The sequence below is a fragment of the Amia ocellicauda genome, chromosome 11, assembly GCF_036373705.1.
Source record: "Amia ocellicauda isolate fAmiCal2 chromosome 11, fAmiCal2.hap1, whole genome shotgun sequence".
Lineage (NCBI taxonomy): Eukaryota > Metazoa > Chordata > Actinopteri > Amiiformes > Amiidae > Amia > Amia ocellicauda.
This window is the reverse complement of record NC_089860.1, coordinates 24,454,014-24,476,563: the sequence shown is the minus strand read 5'-3', so window position 1 is coordinate 24,476,563 and position 22,550 is coordinate 24,454,014. Positions and strand designations below refer to the sequence as shown.

The 22,550-nt window shown below is 41.2% G+C and overlaps 1 protein-coding gene across 1 annotated transcript; it reads right to left on the bottom strand.

Annotated features, from left to right (window-relative positions):
* Window positions 1-3,604: 3,604 nt before the first annotated feature.
* adrb2a (adrenoceptor beta 2, surface a) lies at window positions 3,605-5,821 on the bottom strand. The gene is made up of 2 exons (XM_066717070.1): window positions 5,587-5,821; window positions 3,605-5,310 (listed from the first exon to the last, which is right to left on the bottom strand). The coding sequence occupies exon 2, from the start codon at window positions 5,305-5,307 to the stop codon at window positions 4,060-4,062; it is 1,248 nt and encodes a 415-aa protein (XP_066573167.1). The 5' UTR covers window positions 5,308-5,310; window positions 5,587-5,821; the 3' UTR covers window positions 3,605-4,059.
* Between the last annotated feature and the right edge of the window lie 16,729 nt (window positions 5,822-22,550).

Genomic DNA, 22,550 nt, shown 5'->3' with positions numbered 1-22,550 from the left:
TCACTCTTCTTTTGAGATGTTTTCCCTTGTTCATTTTGTACAGGCTGTATAGTGGGTACAGACCTAGTTTTTAAGCTGTGATTTTTGGTAAATCCCATCATGACTTCTACGGCATTTGAAAAGATTTTGGGGGTGAAGTGAGCCCCACAAATCACAGAATAATCTGTCAACCATTTTCATTTGTTGTGGTTGAGTTGATCAATGCAATTAAATCAAATCCCCACCCTTTCAAGGTGGGAATTTAACTGGGAATTTATACAGAAGGTAGACCGTGCCACCTCTTTGCCTACATTGCTCACATTTGCTACAATAATCACGATTTGTATAAAATATCATTATCATCATAATCATTTCAATATAGTATTTCCTAATAGATTTCAAAAATATTATTTGCACAGGTCCCCAAATTGTATTTCACATTTGCACAACCTTATTTTTCTCTCAAATGCAAATAAAATGCTCGCACTTTAGAGCCCCAATACATACATACAGTACAGACATATATAGATGATGTGCATGTGACCTGCTGAACATTGGAAAAAACACCCATCACTCAAAGAAGTACATTAAATGCACTTTTTATTCTTTAAACACAAATGTCAGGTCACATTTGCATTTGATAAATATACTCTACAATTGAACTTTATACATATTTTTTCATGTTTATTTTAAACAAAAACACAGTAACAAGTACGCCACTCCTTTGTGCAACAGTAGCTTAATAATTACAGTAAACATTCAACTTGGGTGACATTAAAGCTGTGCCTCACCCTATTTAAGCAATTACAGACAATTAAGGTGTGCAATGAGCAAGCCAGGTCAGTATCCCTTAGACCAGTGGTGTCCCATTAAGATTAGGATGGCAGAAGAGAGCATGAAGTAAGTGCAGTGGTAGTTTTAGGGTTATATATAATAATGTGATAACATTTAAATGTCTCCCCTAAAGAAACATATCTCTCTGGGTGTCTCTGTGTGTGTGTGTTTTCTTAAAGTCTTCATGTTCTGGTACTATGAATAATTTTGTATTACTATAAGTCAATATACTTTGTCATCAGAAGTGGCGGGCTGAGTGGTCCGTGGACCCAAAAAGTTTGAGAAATCCTGCCTAGACCATTGGCCTCTCCCCTCTGTGGCCCCGACACCCTGACTCACTCGCACTCACTCGGTGTTATGTAATGCAATGGGTCTCAGCGTCAGTAAGGAATGCAGACTCAGCTTGTTCATCACAGGGTTATTGCACACAGTGGCACTATCTCTTGAAGTGTGCACAGGAAACACATTGGATTCCCCCACATAGGACCACAAGCAGACCGGGAACATGAAAGAAAAGCACAAGCAAACACCACACTGCTGAGTTAGCGCTGTACTGAGACTGCGAGGCTCTGAAGAAACAGGTGCAGTTTGTAAAAGCAGCCAGCGGAAGGCAGTGTGTACAAATGCTTCACAAGGAGGGGAAAGTGCATTGAAGGCAATCGTTGTACATAGAAACCAATTCAACATAGATCATTAGACACGTTGTACATGTTCTGACTGGTACATACACAAACATCAATAGGCGGTGAATACATTGTCCTAGTGTGTATTTATTTATATTGTATGTATTTATATTTAAATGAAGAAATCCTGCAGTAGAGAAAGGTATGATGCTTCCTGTGTTTAAAATATGTGTCTGCATGGAAACATTGTAGCACTGGTTGCATTGTTGTACCAGTGAGAAGCAGAAAATTAAATCTTCGTGAATCATATATATATATAGCTTTGAAAAAAATTAAGAGACCACTCCAAGTTCAGAAATCAATGTTAAGTGGTCTCTGAATTTTTTCCAGTGCTGTATATATATATATATATATAAAGTGCCATATATATAGTGTGTGTGTGTGTGTAAAATGGACTTGAGTGAAGGTTTCAACTTATCAAGGAAATAATCAAGTCAGATTCAAAAGAGAGCCAAGCGTAATTAATGGAGTAATCACTAACACTGATGGGAGGAGGCACAAAGTTAATACAGTTACTTAATTTGTCTTTAAGGCTATATTACGGAAAATCACATACCTTGCCAGAAGTATAATGTCCTGTGGGTATGGTAGAAAAAGACCCTCCTAGATGTTGTGCACACTGCATGCACCTGCCATTTGAAATGCAGGCCTGGATTTTTAGCACTGTCACTAATTATCACTACTAATTCCGTCTTGGTCCAATTTTCTGCTCGGAAGTGTTTCTTTACCAGTTTCTTTGTTTGCTTGCTTACTATTACGTACTATTAGAAAAGTAAGCCGGCTTGACAACAGAGAAGGAATCAATTACGCCAACAACAAAACACGGGTATATTCATTCATTGTAAATACCATAAGTCATTCTACGTCGATGCCAAGAGACGGGGGGGTTAAAAAGTTTTTATTTCTATTTACTCACTTTTACTTCACTAGATTTCAGGGAACTCTGACTGAACGTCACTTAAGTATTAGTAAAAACATACAGTAATGCTTACTGAGGAAAACAGAAACACAACAGCGATTAAATAGATACAGCTATCTGACTGACAGAAATTTCTATATATGTCGCTACAATGTTGTGGCGACGTTGTGTAGTAGCAGGGAAGTGACATGATGCAATCAAATATGCCTACAGTGTTTTAACACTTCAGTCAGAGTGTTCTGTGCATGTTTAAGTGTGTGACAATCCACAATGTATCTGCAGCAAATACAAGAAGCTAGCCTCAATAACAACCAACTGCATCCATTCACCCTCGTTTGTTTTATATATTAGTGCTCCATTCTGCTAACTGTACCAACTGTTTACTGGCCCTGTAGATGGCAGCCTCAAAGCAAATGGCTTGAAACATTTCTGACCCATGTAAAAAGTCAAGGCGTTTGACTTCAGAGCATTGCCCAATGTTTTTGAAGCGCACCTCGTCCGTGAGCGAGCTGTGGCTTGCACCTGTTATTTCTCATCCGAGTGTAAGATTACGGTATGGAAGCAGCTGGAGCAGAGCAGCCTGCTGTAATGCCTGCTTTACACAAAACGCAACTGGAATGTCTGAAAGATTCACGGATTTGTGCAGAGCTGAATGAAGAGTACTGAAGAGCCGAGTGTTTAATCTTTAATTTTCCATTTTCTTTCTTTCTTTCCTCCCATGATAGGCTGATATTGTCTTGTTTAACTAATGCAATGTCCACACTGTCATTCATTATGTAATTGTTGCAGAAGTAGAGATGGTGGATAGTTGCGCAAGTGCTGACGCCTGACAGTCTGATAAATAACCTTAAACTCCTGCCTTCGTGCACCAGGTGGACCCGTCTAATCTGTCCAGCACGCTCGATAAGAAGCAATACATAAACTGTATAGTGCTGTTACTCGTCGCTCTCACAATGTGTGTTTGATGATCACTATACAGCTATGATATTACCCGTACCATTGTATTATTTTCTGTTGTACAAGGGGACAATACCAATCAAAGGTAATTCTAAAAGATAACAGTATGACTGCTCAGACCAGCTTTTTTATTTTATGGTGGAAAGATGACTTTCAAATATTGAACCTACTAGGCATGTATTGTCATAATAAAAATAATAACAATAATAATAATAATAACTTCATACAGAAATTAAGGAAAAAATGCCACTGATTTATTTAAGAAAAAAAAACTAAAAACATTATGAGGTAGATGGAATGAAAATGTCGCCAAAGCCATTTTCCACTGAGAATGGCCAAAACTAAGTGGACCTCCAAACTTTAACAGAACCTACACTGTCACGTACAAGCACCCCACCCCCACCCTGCCACCTCACACACACACACATATATTTAGACTATGGACTTGTAAAGACACCACAGTGAAAAACAAAAACAAAACAAAACAAACAAAAAACACACATGAACACAAACTAATAATAAAGAAAGAGAAAATCTCAATCTATGTGAATTATGAAATTAACAAAAAGAAAGATAGAACAACACACAAATATTTAACCCATAGTTTGCTTACCCAGATAGGTCAGTCTTTTTAAAAGACTGATTGTTTGTTTGTTTGTTTGTTTGTTAAGGGAGTCAGTGAGTTGGTTAAATGATAGTTGTAAGACCTTTGTTGCAGTTCCCGTTAGTGTCAGTGTTAGGGAGGTTTTTTTTACAATCCACAATCCCCTCGGGGTTGTTACTGTCCTCAGAACTGTATTTACTCTGAGCCTGCTGCTCGTGCTGCCAGCTGTGCCCACTGTAAATATATCCATTTGCATTGCTCAATTTGGGGAAGGGCGACCTCCTGATGAATAGGATCTCCTGGAAAGCATGCCTGAACTCGGGGCTCCTGCAGTAGATGAGAGGGTTGAAGGCGGAGTTGGCATACCCTATCCAGTTGAGAATCTTGTATGGCTGGTGCAGTTCTTTGGTTTTCATGATGGCCTCCACCACGTTGAGCACAAAGAAGGGCAGCCAGCACAAGGTGAAGACGCCCATGATTATGCCCAGAGTCTTTAAGGCTTTGTGTTCCTTCAGGCAGAACTTAGAGGCCCTCTTCTGGGGTCCTCGGCCAACGTTCAGCTCGCTGTTGCTCCCCTCCTGCTGTGGTTGCTGCTGCTGCAGCTGCAGGTTATTGTTCTGGTTATGAAAGCGGCCCTCACACCTGTTGATCTTCTTCAGCTGCTTCCTGGCCTCCTGAAACACCCTGGCGTAGACAAACACCATGATGAGCAGGGGGATGTAGAAGGAGATGATGGAGGAGGTGATGGCATACTCGGTACTGGTGTTGAAGTCGCAGCAGTTGGGGTTTTCCATGCATTTCTTGGCTTCATCTTCTTTTGAGATCCACCAATCTTTGTAGATGGGCAAGAAGGAGATCAGACCAGCCACCACCCACACAGCCATCACCACAATTCGGGCTTTGCACTTGGTGAGTAGGGACTGGTACCTGAAGGGTGAGGTGATGGCCAGGTAACGGTCAAGCGCGATAACACAGAGGGTCTCAATGCTGGCAGTGACGCACAAGACATCTGTCGCTGTCCAGAACTTGCACCAGAAGTCTCCGAAGTGCCAAGTCTGTATGACGATGTAGTATGCCCCGAACGGGACAACGATCAGCCCCATCACCAGGTCCGCACACGCCAGGGACGTGATGAAGCAATTGGTGACAGTCTGCAGCCGCTGGAACTTGGCGATGGCCGTGATCACGAGCACGTTGCCGAACACGATGCCCAGCACCAGCAAGGACATCAGGATCCCCGTTAACACCGACTGCACATCACCTGGCTCATGGCTGCTGGAGTTGGAGGCGCTGGAGTTATTGATCATTTCATGTGTGTGGGCAGAACCCATGATCTGAGAAGTGGAATGAAAAAAAAAAAAAAAACAGAACCAAACAGACATATCGAACAAAAAACGAAAGCAAGAGAGAGAAAGAGATAACATAAATACATATGTAAACAAATGAATAAACAAAACACAAACAACAAAGCAGAACATCGTCAGAAAATAACAAATAAGTCAGAAATGCAGAGCAACAGGATAACTTTTTTTAAATAAAATAAAATACTACTACTACAAGCACTAATAATAATAATACTACATACAAAAATAAAATAAAAGATTACAGACCTTAGCCCAGTGTGATCTTGCTTTCTGTTTTCCCACATAAATGAGTTTTTTTCCTTCAGTCTTAGAAAATAGAATCTGAGTCTGATAGAGTTTCCATGAGTGCTGTGCCTCTCACTCCTTTCTGCTAACCTCCCTCCCTCTCCCTCTCTCTCTCTCTCTCTCTCGCTCTCTCCGTGTGTGTGTGTGTGTGTGTGTGTGTGTGTGTGTGCTGTACTGTGCTACAGTTTAAAACACACAGAGCATTCTGGCATAGGATATGGCTCTCGGGCTATGTCAGAGCCCTTATAACAGCCTGCAATGACATCACGTTCCTGTGCAACCAATAAACAGACGAGAAGTGAAAGAGAACTCAAGGCAGAGTTGCTGCTGGTGAACGCTGGCCTTACACTATCGTCCTGCCTGTGAAACCCAAAATCAAAGGGGGAAGTAAAGGCAAACTAAAATAAATACTTAAAAAACAACAACAAAAACAAGAGATCTGTGTAGCTTAGTCCGTCTGCATCATGTTTTTGTGTCAAAGCACAAGCTGGGAAAAAAAGGAAAAGATCTACATGCTCTGAGAAGATTGACCTTATTGATCTGTCAGTGTTTTTTTGTTTTTTTTTTCAGTCTCAAAATCCATGACACCGAATCAGGTGCATTAGCATTCCTTCCCTATTTTACTTAATTGTTTGGTCATTCATCCTGCTAATGTTATAGGGGAGGTAAAAAAAAACAAAAAAAAACAATCAATAACTATAATCCCAAAACATTAGCCTGGCTTCATAATAATCAAACAAACAAATACATAAAAACATACATACACATTATGTTTTGCAATTATTTTTGAAAGGCTCTAGTTAGGAAGGCGTTTCACTTATTTTTTATGAAGAGAAGTGTGTGGCGTCTCTACAGCTCTGTCACACTGTTATACTCCCTCTATATGCTTGTTTCACGATGACTATATAAGTCAATTTGTCAATCAGCCACTTTCATTTTTACACTTAAAAATAAATAAATCTGTTGTGTCACACTTTCTCATCATAGTGGAGGAAAGCTAATCTGGTACAATGGTGTGTGTCTTGCACTGTACTTTTCCTGGGGATGACAAGCTACCTATTAAGCTTTTTGTAACTGTTCACAGTTGTGTAAAACAAAATAAAAACAAATTTGCAAATGAACAAGGTGTTTCAGCTAGAGAGACTGCAGATCAGCCTTTGTGTATTAAACCATTCTGCGCATGTTAATTGCATTGTTCCCTGTAAGAATTTTATTGTGGTTTTCCTTGCGTTAACTGCGTATTTATCTAGGTGTTTGTAAAGCTGACAGACTTTGCAAACCCTTGTGGATATTTTTTTTTCTGGGCTTCCTGCCCAAAACCTTTCAGCACCGATTTCTGAGCGTATCGATTTAATCTTTGGATCCGTGAAAAATACAGTAATACAATAAACAATATTAATTCTACATGGCAGAAACATCTGATTGCTCCCCAAAGAGTCATAGCAGTTCATGGCTCTGACGTTTCTTTTTTATGTATTCACTTGAACATTTAGTTTCCTGAATCTTGTTGAACTCCATTTTGAAATCCCCTCTGTGCTGTGAGAGTTATGTTGTGTCCATTTTATTTATTTATTTGACAGATTAAGTGAATACAAATGCTTGATTTAATTCACGCAGTTTTGCTTTTACGTTTTGGTTTCTAGATTGGCTACAAAAGATCAGGGATCCACCTGAGCATGACCCCTGGTTTATCTACTCTACATATCCACTCAAGGGTCTTCACTAGGAACACAGATGCAGGTGGAAGGGAAGCAAAGATTGCAGGTCCCTCCTTTCACAGTAGATCTGAAACCACCCAGATCCATGAGCTCACTGTATCCAAAAAGGTATCAAGTGCTCATTTCTCACTCAGGTCATTGGTTAGGAGAAGTGATGTGTGCTTTGAAGAATGCACCACTTAATCAATAACACACACGCTTGCTAACAACCACATCTAAACGCAGAGGATCTGAAGTTCTGCAACAGAGAAGAGAAATACGAAAGGGACAAAAATTGTGTTTAAATGTGGATCCCTAGATTGTGCACGGCCTAGTTTCTAAACTTATTAACAGAAAACACTGCAGAGTAATTGAATAAAGCACAGAGTACAATTCCACTTTCGTTAATGCTGAACAATGACACAATATGTGAAAAAAGACAGGGACTGGAGGGATAATAAGATCCAGTCTTTTCCGCAAACTATTTGTTGTTAGCATGTGGTGAGGTACAATGAGTTGAGGGTAACGGTATTTCAAGTGTAAATACAACCTAATAATGACGGCTAGCAGCACAGATAAGACTGTGTATTTTTCAGTTCTGCTTTATGACGATAGCAGAAACTCTGAGATTTATATTATAATACACTCTTAACTAACCTTGACTGAATTTATATCTAAATAGCAATGCTGATCCTTTGCAGCCCTGGCCACCCATGTGAAACAATAACCTGAACATTAATGTGTTCTTGAGCACTTAATTTAGAATATCATTACAACAGAAAATCAAAAAACAACACGCGCACTGCCCCCTGGTGCATGCACAAGGAATTCAGAATAAATTCATGAAGTTCCACAAGAAATGCACGTTCTGTTCCACAGCTTCATTCATTCGCTTTCAGCAACAAGAAAACAGAAAAGTGTTTTCACTATCTGCAGAGCTGCAGCACAGCCAACCTTTCGCTCTTCAAAGTCCCCTCCAGGACTATTTTGCGGTTCAGGTTTTGTGCTTTCCAGGAAATGCATTACTCAAGAATGGAAAGAGAGTAGGCTTTGTGTGCCCCCGTGCCCCCAGCTGTGGGATTGTCCCAATTAAATAAGCTTGTTGTTAAAACAGTAATCGCATTTTAATATTATCAGTAACATTGTACTTACATGCACTACAACCCGTGGTATTATTATGCAGCAGTTAAATGCAATGTGCACTATGACCCTCTTAACACAGCTAAGAGCAAAGTATGTATCAAATATTCACTCTTGTACAGCTTGTCTAAGTGTGATATGGGTTTTGCCTATCTACCCAAGAAAAAAGTGTTCACACTATGTGCATGGTTAAAAACTAATGGAGGACAGACAGGGCGTAGATTAAATACTGCTTGCATTGTGCATGTATGGGTGTCCTTCAAGGGCTGCGTTTTGAAGTCTCCTACTCCCAAGTGGATGGTGCTCTGAGTGTGGTAGGGGAGCGCCGAGCGCAGAGAGCAGTGTGTGCAGACAAGCAGAGATTTGTTCTTTTGTGCACTGTTAGTGTTTTTGCTCGCGCAGGCTGGCACAGATGCACACTATAACCGTTCTAAGAGATTCATGAGCCACTGGTTCTCATCTCCACAGTACAGTCCAGTGTGTTTCTGTCAATCCAGCATTTTTCCTTTGTTCAACGCAACAGGCCACACAAGCACTGTACCCATGCTTTTAATGCATGTTTTTAAGTCCAAGAATTGGACAAAAATAATTGTCTTTCTTTTTTCTTTTGTCCTGGGTTCTTTGGCAGAATAACAAATGCGACTGTAAGCCAAGGCCAGGGGTCCAGGCCGGTCCTCCAGGAATGATGCAGGTTGATCCAGAAATAATGACAATGTTCATATCCTTTGTTTGAGACATTAATTAATATTTTACTTCTGACATGTAATTTTAAAATGAACTGGGCATATTACCCTGTTTAAAAAAGGCAACATTTTCTGTTTGGTGATTTTCATTAACAATATTTTTTTCCTAACCGGCTGGAGTGAGCCGTGCACACTGAGCTCTTAGACACAGCCTGTGCACAATGCAGCACCACGCGTCCCATTAGGATGGCAGAAGAGAGGAGGAAGTGCAGTGGCAGTTTTAGGGTTATGTGTAATAGTGTGATAACATCTAAATGTTTTTTGTGTTGTTTTTAAAGTATTTATGTTCCGTTAATATGAATCATTGTGTATTACTGGCATTTAGAGATAAGCAAATGTGCTTTGTCATCAGAGGTGGTGTGTTCTGGGAGCCAGAAAAGTTTGAGGCTATAAACATTATCATAAACTAAGTGGTGGGGAGGCTGAGGCAAGACAAACAGAACAAATCTCACATTTGTTTCTCAAGTATGCTTCTTTTTAGGCTCTGGATCAAGGTATAATGTACTACCAGAGAGTTAGCATACTGAAAACATGGCGTAACGGAAGGGAAAGAGACGCTGGTGTGATTCCATGTACCCTTCATGTCTGGTGACTCGGGTTCCTTGGTATTCGATTCTGCCAAGTGTCCTTCTTTGGCTTAGGCTGCCTGTCGAAGTAACTGTCAAATGCATGAGCAGGAGCACATGTTCAGCATGTCCACGGATAACACGTAACCACTGTCCCACTCTCCCACAAAACCACAGCCGTGCTGTGATGGGTTGGAGAGACAAGTTGTTCGTCCAGATATTTCTGGGGCTTGGCATCTCCATAGCAAGTGGGAGCAGGAGACCAGCCCCTCAGCACGTCTCTCCAACCATCTGTTAAAGGATCTGTTACAAATTTGCTCTGGGGGACAGCAAGAGTCAGACTTTCAAGTAGTAGATTGCACAGGGGCGGGGCTCTACAGTCATCAAAGGGCACTGTCTCTTAACTGCAGATGCAGTTTTACGTGCTGACAATGCTACTGCAAGATTAGTGATATTGCAAGATTACAGGTTTCCAGTGTGGATGACTGGCTAGTAATTGTGGCAGGATACTGGTAGTTCATTAGGAACAACAACATTGTTTCACACACTTTGCTGTCTTCATTTTGAGGAATAGTGAATGTCATTATTAATAGAGACAGGGGACTTGCATGTTCTGAAATTAAAAGGTTCCTAGTTCGTCATTAACATGTGAAGTGAATCGCCAACAATTAGGCAATTCAATTTTCAGCACCTGTCCTGGGATAGACTTTTTTTTTCTGGCTTCCTTGTTTTACACTTTTAATATAAAAGAGTGATTGATGAATGTGAGGCACAAATTGAAGCCTTATATTAAAAAATGAAGCTTTTTGCAGCTCGTAAGATAGTTTGCCCATTTATGAGTAAGAACGTTTTGGAAAGAGCTTTTGTGCATTTCTCTCCCCTGCCAACACCTTAAATCATTTACACTTCATACCTACGTTGTTTTTTTATGTCCCTATTTTGAGCCAACTTTCACATGCAACGATTTAATTTGTATTATTTATTTGTCCTTTTTTAGTTTTTAAAGCCCACCCCACTTGTCTGGAGGTATGTTAAGTATTTTAACAACCTTGTAAAACCCAACTCAATAGATTTAAAAAATATTTTTGCACACCTGGCACAAAAGCAAGACTTCAAAGCCTAGTAGCAAAGATTTCAAACATCCTTCTTTGTCTATGGGTGGAGGCTAATTAAGAGTTGATAAATCTTGAGACTTTAATATTGACTCCTATTGATGTACATATTTGTCAATGTCATCTATACACACAAGTCTGCACTGTGATACACAACACCAACAGAGCGCTTCCCTGACGTGCAAGGTGTGTATATCCGTTCAAGTGTAGAGTAGCAATTTCAGTGTACCAGGCTAGTGTCCTTGTACACGGCGAGTACCAGCACACACCCAGTTTGGCTGTAACTGTAGTTGCGCTGCCTGAATGCAGATTTCCATTTCTCTATCCCGCATCCTGTCTGTGAGAGAAATATTTCACAGGGGGGAAATCATCAACTGCAGGGGCAATGGACGGCTAACCAGCGAAGCCCAGCACCACAACTTTACCCCACACCGTTTCCATGTATTCAGCTTTAACGCACCTCCCCAAAGGGGACACCTGGTCACAGGTGTGTCATGAGTGCTGGAGGAATACTAACCCTTTCCAAAGGCTGCTTTTGCTGCGGAGAAGAGATCCACAGCCCATTAGAAACCCCTTTGTAACTGGGAGTGAAAAGGAAACAACATCCCCAAAATCAATGTGCCACTGTGTATAACTAAAAGCTGCCTTGCACTCCATTAGGAAAATATGGGGTGGGGGAGGGGGTACTTTGCATAAATTACAAGTGAGAGAAGGTATTTTTCTAGGCTCATGGCTTTTACTCTTACCGTAGTTAATTGAGGGCAGGATCTCTTGATACACTACCGGTCAAAAGTTTTAGAACACCCCCATTTTTCAAGTTTGTATTGAAATTTAAGCAGTTCAAGTCCAGTGAATAATTTGAAATGGTACAAAGATAAGCGGTAAACTGCCAGAGGTTAAAAAAAAAAGTTTAGGTTGCCAAAAACTGAAAAATAATGTACATTTCAGAGCTATATACTGTTACTACACCCTGTTAAGCATTATTTGGCAGTGTTACGCACAGCTCCTGTGCACAGAAGTTACACTGTAATCCTACAATGCGCACGTCATTTGAAAGCTTAGCTTCCATGGGATACCAAATACTTGGTAAACAACACAACAGTGTAGAGTAAACATGGAATTAAATAGAAGCACATGGATTTGGTGCCTTTTAGGGGTACCAGAAGGATTTGTCAGCTTAAGGGGTTACATTTTGTTAAAACAATTCCATGATTTCTTTTCTCCAATTGTTTATTTGTTCTATGCTTTAATTTACACTAAAACATTAAACTGCTTAAATTTCCATAAAAACTGCAACAAGTGAGGTGTTCTAAAACCTTTGACCAGTAGTGTATATATATATATATCACATTTTGTTCAACTGCTATGCTATATTACAAGGCATATTTACAGTGCATCCGGAAAATATTCACAGCGCATCACTTTTTCCACATTTTGTTATCATTATGGGGTATTGTTTGTAGAATTTTGAGAAAAATAATTAATTTAATCCATTTTGGAATAAGGCTGTGAAAAAAGTTTGTCTGAAATCTTTTCAAATTTATTAAAAATAAACAAAAAAGCACACGTACATAAGTATTCACAGCCTTTGCTCAATACTTTGGTGAAGCACCTTTGGCACCAATTACAGCCTTTTTTGAGTCTTTTGGAGTATGATGCTTCAAGCTTGGCACACCTATTTTTGGGCAGTTTCTCCCATTCTTCTTTGCAGGACCTCTCAAGCTCCATCAGGTTGGATGGGGAGCGTCGGTCCACACCAATTTTCAGATCTCTCCAGAGATGTTCAATCGTGTTCAAGTCTGGGCTCTGGCTGGGCCACTCAAGGACATTCACAGAGCTGTCCTGTAGCCACTCCTTTGTTATCTTGGCTGTGTGCTTAGTGTCGTTGTCCTGTTGGAAGATGAACCTTCGCCCCAGTCTGAGGTCCAGAGTGCTCTGGAGCAGGTTTTCATCAAGGATGTACATTGCTGCATTAATCTTTCCCTTGATCCTGACTAGTCTCCCAGTTCCTGTCGCTGAAAAACATCCCCACAGCATGATGCTGCCACCACCATGCTTCACTGTAGGGATGGTATTGGCCAGGTGATGAACGGTGCCTGGTTTCCTCGAGACATGACGCTTGCCATTCAGGCGAAAGAGTTCAATCTTTGTTTCATCAGACCAGAGAATTTTGTTTCTCATGGTCTGAGAGTCCTTCAGGTGCCTTTTGACAAACTCCAGGCGGGCTGTCATGTGCCTTTTACTGACGAGTGGCTTCCGTCTGGCCACTCTACCATACAGGCCTGATTGGTGGAGTGCTGCAGAGATGGATGTTCTTCTGGAAGGTTCTCCTCTCTCCACAGAGACACGCTGGAGCTCTGTCAGAGTGACCATCGGGTTCTTGGTCACCTCCCTGACGAAGGCCCTTCTCCCCCGATCGCTCAGTTTGGCCGGGCTGCCAGCTCTAGGAAGAGTCCTGGTGGTTCCAAACTTCTTCCATTTATGGATGATGGAGGCCACTGTGCTCATTGGGACCTTCAATGCTGCAGACATTTTTCTGTACCCTTCCCCAGATCTGTGCCTCGATACAATCCTGTCTTGGAGGTCTACAGACAATTCCTTGGACTTCATGGCTTGGTTTGTGCTCTGAGATGCACTGTTAACTGTGGGACCTTATATAGACAGATGTGTGCCTTTCCAAATCATGTCCAATCCACTGAATTTACCAAAGGTGGACTCCAGTCAAGTTGTAGAAACATCTCAAGGATGATCAGTGGAAACAGGATGCACCTGAGCTCAATTTTGAGTGTCATGGCAAAGGCTGTGAATACTTATGTACATGTGCTTTTTTTGTTTTCTATTTTTAATAAGTTTGCAAAGATTTAAAACAAACTTCTTTCACGTTGTCATTATGGGGTATTGTTTGTAGAATTTTTAGGAAAATAATGAATTTAATCCATTTTGGAATAAGGCTGTAACATAACAAAATGTGGAAAAAGTGAAGCGCTGTGAATACTTTCCGGATGCACTGTAACATGCATATAATATGTGGGTAGTATTCTGTATTTAATCAGACAAAAGCTACGCCCTGTGTGGATGTTATTAGACTCAAATACAGGTGTGAAGAGTAAGACTAGTCAGTCTGGGTTATAAATTGAACCACTGTGAAATTACCCAGAAACCATCATTACAAGCCATGGTTTTTGTTGATATTTTGCTTTTTATTGTTTTGTTTCTTTTTGTAAAGGAAGGGCTAATCCAATACTAATGGAAAATGTGACTGAAGAGAACATTAGTTCCAAGAAAAATGTCTGGTCCAGACACCCTCTTCCAAATCACATTAATAGAGAAAGGTCATCTCCATCTACCATTTACTCTTAATTGAATTCCTGTTTAGACAATAACACACTTCTAATGCAAATGAAAAGCAATGAAAAGAGTCCTACTGTATCTGGTTTAATAGTGACAACCCATTTTATCCACAAGCACACCTCTAATGGGTTTACAATTTGCTGCACTTAAGTAATTGGAAGGACGAATCATAAGTTTCTTTTCTTGTTTGCTTTGAAAGTACCCAATTTTTGACAACACAGCTGATTAGTTTCTTATGTTATATAATGACTAAAATAAATATAAATGTGTACACACTTCAATTCACACATAAAGGAGTGAGATGGAACGAGCACAGGGACCTGTGTACATATATTGCTGCATTGTGTTCTGTGCAGACATAACGAATTACATTTTCCTTGTGAGCTAGTGCTGTGTTTTATCCATGTTGTTTTACATGTTTCTTATTTGCTCCTTAAGGTGCTCAAGATAAAAATCATTTCCCTACTTTTTGAAATACAAATCATAACTGAAAGCACAGAAATGCCATTCTAAAATACAGAGAAGACAAATATTGTCAAAAAATGTCACTGGATATATTGGACTACAGAAGTTTAATTGATATGTATGTACACTCACCTAAAGGATTATTAGGAACACCTGTTCAATTTCTCATTAATGCAATTATCTAACCAACCAATCACATAGCAGTTGCTTCAATGCATTTAGGGGTGTGGTCCTGGTCAAGACAATCTCCTGAACTCCAAACTGAATGTCTGAATGGGAAAGAAAGGTGATTTAAGCAATTTTGAGCGTGGCATGGTTGTTGGTGCCAGACGGGCCGGTCTGAGTATTTCACAATCTGCTCAGTTACTGGGATTTTCACGCACAACCATTTCTAGGGTTTACAAAGAATGGTGTGAAAAGGGAAAAACATCCAGTATGCGGCAGTCCTGTGGGCGAAAATGCCTTGTTGATGCTAGAGGTCAGAGGAGAATGGGCCGACTGATTCAAGCTGATAGAAGAGCAACTTTGACTGAAATAACCACTCGTTACAACCGAGGTATGCAGCAAAGCATTTGTGAAGCCACAACACGTACAACCTTGAGGCGGATGGGCTACAACAGCAGAAGACCCCACCGGGTACCACTCATCTCCACTACAAATAGGAAAAAGAGGCTACAATTTGCACAAGCTCACCAAAATTGGACAGTTGAAGACTAGAAAAATGTTGCCTGGTCTGATGAGTCTCGATTTCTGTTGAGACATTCAGATGGTAGAGTCAGAATTTGGCGTAAACAGAATGAGAACATGGATCCATCATGCCTTGTTACCACTGTGCAGGCTGGTGGTGGTGGTGTAATGGTGTGGGGGATGTTTTCTTGGCACACTTTAGGCCCCTTAGTGCCAATTGGGCATCGTTTAAATGCCACGGCCTACCTGAGCATTGTTTCTGACCATGTCCATCCCTTTATGACCACCATGTACCCATCCTCTGATGGCTACTTCCAGCAGGATAATGCACCATGTCACAAAGGTCGAATCATTTCAAATTGGTTTCTTGAACATGACAATGAGTTCACTGTACTAAACTGGCCCCCACAGTCACCAGATCTCAACCCAATAGAGCATCTTTGGGATGTGGTGGAACGGGAGCTTCGTGCCCTGGATGTGCATCCCACAAATCTCCATCAACTGCAAGATGCTATCCTATCAATATGGGCCAACATTTCTAAAGAATGCTTTCAGCACCTTGTTGAATCAATGCCACGTAGAATTAAGGCAGTTCTGAAGGCGAAAGGGGGTCAAACACAGTATTAGTATGGTGTTCCTAATAATCCTTTAGGTGAGTGTATGTGTGAATGTACAGTGTTTATATATTTGTTTAGGTTTGTATTTCCATAGTTTTAATTTAATAGAATATTTGCAATCTCTTCCTAAAGTAACAATGAACTCAGTGTTATCAGATATCAGATGATCTTCACGGTATATTTCCCAAAAGATCTCCTGCTGAAGATGTTTTAGAATATTCATCTTGGCTGTGAGGTGTGTGTGTGTTTCTGTTCGACTGTATGTGTGTTTTTGCTGTATTGTTTGTGTGTGTTTGTGTGTGTGTGTGTGTGTGCATTTTTCAGGGAAACAGTCAAAAACCCTCTGTGAACAGCAGTTCAAGGTAGTGTGTGCTCCAATTCAATTGGGCTGACATATTCCCAGTCTTTTCCCTTTCCCTCAGTACATTTGCAGTGACAGCTGTATTGTAAAAGATGTTTTGTGTTAGACATGTTAGATGTGTTGATGTTCATATTCCCTTTCCCAATTTAACTGTCAGCTAGTCTATAGGAGCACTCTCAGCTCGTTACCTGTATAAAAGACATCTGTCCACAGAAGCAATCAATCAATCAGATTCCAAACTCTCCACCATGGCCAAGACCAAAGAGCTGTCCAAGGATGTCAGGGACAAGATTGTAGACCTACACAAGGCTGGAATGGGCTACAAGACCATCGCCAAGCAGCTTGGTGAGAAGGTGACAACAGTTGGTGCGATTATTCACAAATGGAAGAAACACAAAATAACTCCCTCGGTCTGGGGCTCCATGAAAGATCTCACCTCGTGGAGTTTCAATGATCATGAGAACGGTGAGGAATCAGCCCAGAACTACACGGGAGGATCTTGTTAATGATCTCAAGGCAGCTGGGACCATAGTCACCAAGAAAACAATTGGTAACACACTACGCCGTGAAGGACTGAAATCCTGCAGCGCCCGCAAGGTCCCCCTGCTCAAGAAAGCACATGTACAGGCCCGTCTGAAGTTTGCCAATGAACATCTGAATGATTCAGAGGAGAACTGGGTGAAAGTGTTGTGGTCAGATGAGACCAAAATCGAGCTCTTTGGCATCAACTCAACTCGCCGTGTTTGGAGGAGGAGGAATGACCCCAAGAACACCATCCCCACCGTCAAACATGGAGGTGGAAACATTATTCTTTGGGGGTGTTTTTCTGCTAAGGGGACAGGACAACTGCATCGCATCAAAGGGACGATGGACGGGGCCATGTACCGTCAAATCTTGGGTGAGAACCTCCTTCCCTCAGCCAGGGCATTGAAAATGGGTCGTGGATGGGTATTCCAGCATGACAGTGACCCAAAACACACAGCCAAGGCAACAAAGGAGTGGCTCAAGAAGAAGCCTAGCCAGTCTCCAGACCTTAATCCCATAGAAAATCTGTGGAGGGAGATGAAGGTTCGAGTTGCCAAACGTCAGCCTCGAAACCTTAATGACTTGGAGACGATCTGCAAAAAGAGGAGTGGGACAAAATCCCTCCTGAGATGTGTGCAAACCTGGTGGCCAACTACAAGAAACGTCTGACCTCTGTGATTGCCAACAAGGGTTTTGCCACCAAGTACTAAGTCGAAGGGGTCAAATACTTATTTCCCTCATTAACATGTAAATCAATTTATAACTTTTTTTAAATGCGTTTTTCTGGATTTTTTTGCTGTTATTCTGTCTCTCACTGTTAAAATACACCTACCATTAAAATTATAGACTGATCATTTCTTTGTCAGTGGGCAAACGTACAAAATCAGCAGGGGATCAAATACTTTTTTCCCTCACTGTAGGTCCATAGCCATTTTGAAATACGGGCCTCAAGATGTTTCCACAACAAGACAAAAACATCAAAGCAAGCAAACAAAATAACAACAATTTTACAATGAAGTCAGATGATGATTTTAAATGTCTTAATTATAAAAGAGAAGTGTGAGGCGATGGCATTTTGATTTCCTTGAGAAGTGACATTTGTATTTGTTTACTGTTGTTCTAACATCTGAATCCAACCTTGTTGTAAAAACCTTTTTGAAAGGTTAAGCGCCTTGTAGCGGAGGGAGACCCTGTGGCTCATGCCGCCGATCTGCCGCACAATTGCACTCCAGTGTCGACAAGGACACAGTCGGCAGGATTGGATTGCGGCAGATAATCTGAAATAGCTGGAAGGAATTGCCTCAGACTAATTACAGGTTACCGGGTCAAGTCCCGCCGTATGAATTCAATAGCAACTTGACTTGCATTGTTCTGCCACAATGCTCCTATACCAATTTTCTAGTTATGCAAGGGGGGTGGGGGTTGTGTATGTGGGGGGTACAATAATGTAAGCCTGGGTGTTGCACATCAGCTGTCGATTGTGTATGCATGTCAAAATATGTGCATCTCTTCCCCTCCTGACAACGCATCTTAAGCTGAGCTGCAAACAGCACAGGTGATCCTGCTGGAGGTGGGAGTTGGTTAGTGACTGGTGTTGGTTTAATGAAAAGCTTTAGGGCTCCGGCAATATTTCTCTGTCAACAGCAGGTCTTCGGAAACTGTATGCCCACGCCTAGGTGGTAATTATCGCAGAGTGGATTGTTTAAGTTTTTCACAGACTTCTGTGCTAAATGTGGTGTGAACAACTACCTAGTTACCACAACAAGCCAAAGAGCTGAGAGACAAAGAGTTTGCTTGCTTGAATAGGGAAGCTGAATCATTTCCTTTTATGTCAGTATTGCCCATTAAGGTGTATGTGTGTGTGTGTGTGTGTGTGTGTAGGGGTGTTTTTCCCTTTTCTCTTCCCTTTTTCTGTGGAACTCTGTGTGATTGGTTTCACCTTAATAGATTGTTAAGATGTAGCACACAGAACGGCCACGATTTTACTTAAACACCATAACGTTTCATCTTCATTTATGAATGCATCTTTTTGTTTGGATAGTAGGAATAGGTGTGTGTGTGTGTTTGTGTGTTTATGTGTACAAAGCAAATAGCAGCTAAGAAGTCATTCTGTATCACAAGCTCTATGATATTCTACAACATTCTGACAGAGAAGGGTGTTGTCCTAATGATGGATTCTACTAAAAATACAAACACTACCTAGGATACCTAGAACACTACTAGGACTAAACTATTAATCCATGCAAACATCCTCAGGCTCTAACGATAAGTCTAAGTTTAATACTGTGACTACTCCAGAAAGATAAGGGTATGACTTATGACACACCTTTCTGGGGTGATGGTGGTTTTGATGTACAACAAACCATAAACTGAACGCTTGTCAAATGACGTGAGCTAGTCCCAGCATCCCACTGTGGGATTAATAACGTGTCACCCTTCCACTCCTGAGAAATGCAATACAAGTCCCTTAATAAACCAGTTTGCATGAAGTTATTCCAAAACTGACAACAGTGAACTCTGAGCACCTACAAACATTGTATGCTGAGATCCATCCCAGAGAGCCTGCTGCATTAATTCTGAATGCATTTAAGTTTGTGGATAAAAACAATAAAATAAAATTAAAAAAAAAAAAAAATCCAATAAAATGTCAACTGGGGCTGAGATTCATTAACCTGACTCTCTGCAGCTCTGAGTAGATGTTGAAATGGCCACAGGCAGTTGCCCTTTTCTCTGCAGTTTCAATTTCAAATTAATTGTTCCCCATGTATTTATATTGTCTCCATCCAACCCTCTGATGCTGATGTTCTTGCATGTGAGCACAGTCCAACAAGCAAGCCACAATAATCTATAACTGAAGCAACAACACATTTCTCATGTCTGAAATTCAACGGCAGATTTTTTCAATCTTTTTATTCGTCTCCAACCCACTGAAGATATAGCCTACATAATACATTTGCATAATCTTATGTTTCTTTAATTTTAAAATGAATAAACACAAATCTGTCTTTATGGTATCTCTTGCAAAACCCTTATGAACTTCAATAACTGTCGCACATCAAAACGTAAAAGCCAGTAAACACTTCCACCACGGGAAAGTGAAGGACGACTTTTTAATGGAGAGGATTTCCTTTAAAAAAAAAAAGCCAAAACAAAAGAAAAAGTGAGGGGAGGGGATTCCAATATTGTTTCTACATGGGATATTTTCTGTGCATGATCACTTTGTTTTGGAGTAGAATATGAAGAAGAAGAGGAAAATTCTCAAGAGAACTAGTGCTAATAACCATCTCTTCTTAATGTAGCACTGGAATCACAGGAATCTCAACCACTGTGTGAGAAGAAGAGGTCTACATACAAGAAGGATCATGAAATGTTTTTGAAGATCAGACATGGTCATCGCCTGGGCTACTGTACACTGCCGTCAACAGGATGTAACATGTTCTGCTTTGTGTAAATGGCTTTTCCAGCTACAGCATTGTGAATAGCCTCTTTTATCCTTCTCCCTGTTATTAAGAACATAAGAACATAAGAAAGTTTACAAACGAGAGGAGGTCATTCAACCCATCGTGCTCGTTTGGTGTCCATTAATAACTAAGTGATCCAAGGATCCTATCCAGTCTATTTCTAAATGATCCCAAATTGTCAGCTTCAACTACATCGCTGGGTAGTTTAGTGGAACATGCACTTGAACCCCCCATGACCACCACCCACCCAGCACTAACACAGCATCACCACCTCCCCTCTCCCTCAAGATAAGAAGTAAACTTTTGACCCATCACTCACAGACTGCAGTGAGGAAACATAACACACTCTGGAGCTGAAATACTGTTTTGCAAGAGATATGTAGGCTAGAGTCCAGAGTTTAAAAATAGCCCAAGTGTTTCAAGGAGTTCCTTTGCACTGGCTAGCAGTCCGGGAAGTGCCGACCAGTCGGGGGGGTGGGAACCAAGAAGAATGACATCATGTTGAAGGATGGAAAACTGGTACTGGATCACCCAGACCCACTAGGATAAATATTGTGACGGTATTGCTGCGTGCCTCACTCTGCTTTTTCTCTTTCGGTTATGGTGTCACCCTGTCCTAATCATAATCACGGTCTGTTGAGTACAGTCTGATTCACGAGCTGAACCAGCCTGTGACCTGCCATTGCTCATGGCCAGTCTATTGCACTGAAGGAAGCACCCAAGGAAGGGGGATTTTCCCATTTTCTATTGGCATTATACAAATCCGAAATGTAAAGCGTGGCTACTCTGGTTTCATTCTTTCTTTTTGTTCTTTTAAAGCCCAGATTATGGGTTTCGAATTGTGCACTTTGATTTTGAAAGCATTTGTGACACTTCACCACACAATCTGGGAGCTACTGAAGTGGCCCCAAAGGTGCTAAATCAGTGCTGGAGGGTGTGACTTGTGAATTAGTGATCTGCGGGAGGGCCAGCACTATTTATATAGACCACGGGAGGTGGACGCCCCGCATTTCTGCCCCTTCCACGCACCTGCGGCTGCTCTTCAATGGGCTGTCATCGGATCAGTCAACCACCTTAGGGTTTTACAAGGCAGTTCCGAGGGCTCTCCATGACCTATATTTCTCAGCCTGTAGGATCTCTACATTTTAGATAACCTGTAATTGGGACCTGTTTGTTTTCACTCACTGTAACTCACTCCCATTCGCTCTTTAGAAGCCACTCAGTTCTCGTTGCCGGGTCAACAGCAGAAGCACGCGTTTTTGTTTGTTTTTTGGCAGTCGATTCCCCGTTTCCTTGTCCCAGACCTGACTGCCGGCGGCTCATTCCTGACTGACAGCATGTTATGGCTCCAGATCTCTGTCTGTGTTTATCACGAGCCCCTTGCAGAGCTGCCTGCAGTCGCCCTGCTACAACAGAGCATAAACAAACAGCACTGGCAAACGCAAGAGCAGACAAAGGGGAGCTGTGAAAGAGTGTGTCACGGCTTCTACACACCCTCCGTGGAGAGGGGGGGTGGGTCTTTTCGAAAGCTAAGCCTTCAATTAATGCTTAATGTCCACAAGTAAATAGATAAATAACACAATTAACCCCACAGATGGTAGATTAATAAATGTTACATTACAGGGGGTGAACAATGCAAAGCCCGAAGGTACTTCATTACCAGACTATACAGAATATGCTGATCTTCAGCGATCCTTTCAGAAATGGTCTCAGGATGTCCTGGGGTCAGCGGACAAAATAGGTCTGACAGGCTGAAGACACTCCTTTCCTTAGATCCAAACATTAATTACTTTTATTTTTGTGTTAAATCCAGCACTGATTTAACAAAAATATCATGGCTGGAGGGAAATTGGTTCCCTAAAAATAACCCCCTGGATACTCTGTGTACCCAAGCAATGTACCCAGGGCAGCTGGATACAAATTCTATTGTACATTGTTCCCTCTTCAGAATAAATGCGTAATTATTGTATTATATTACACTGTTCCCAGTCCTGCATTAAAAAAAAAAAGGTTTTACTGAAATGAATCCGAGCGGGGGCTCTGACCTGCACACACTACACTAGCACCCCTGTCAACAGGTCATATAAATAATAAATAAAAACTCAGATTAAATCAAATCTTAACTTTATACCCAATCAAAATATGCTTCTTCAGTTTGTCAAAGGCTTTTTGCAGCTCTTCAATTGCAAGCAGTACTCTT

Bases quoted from the DNA above. Each gene is read 5' to 3' on its own strand.
- adrb2a (XM_066717070.1), bottom strand. From the start codon at position 5,307: ATGGGTTCTGCCCACACACATGAAATGATCAATAACTCCAGCGCCTCC.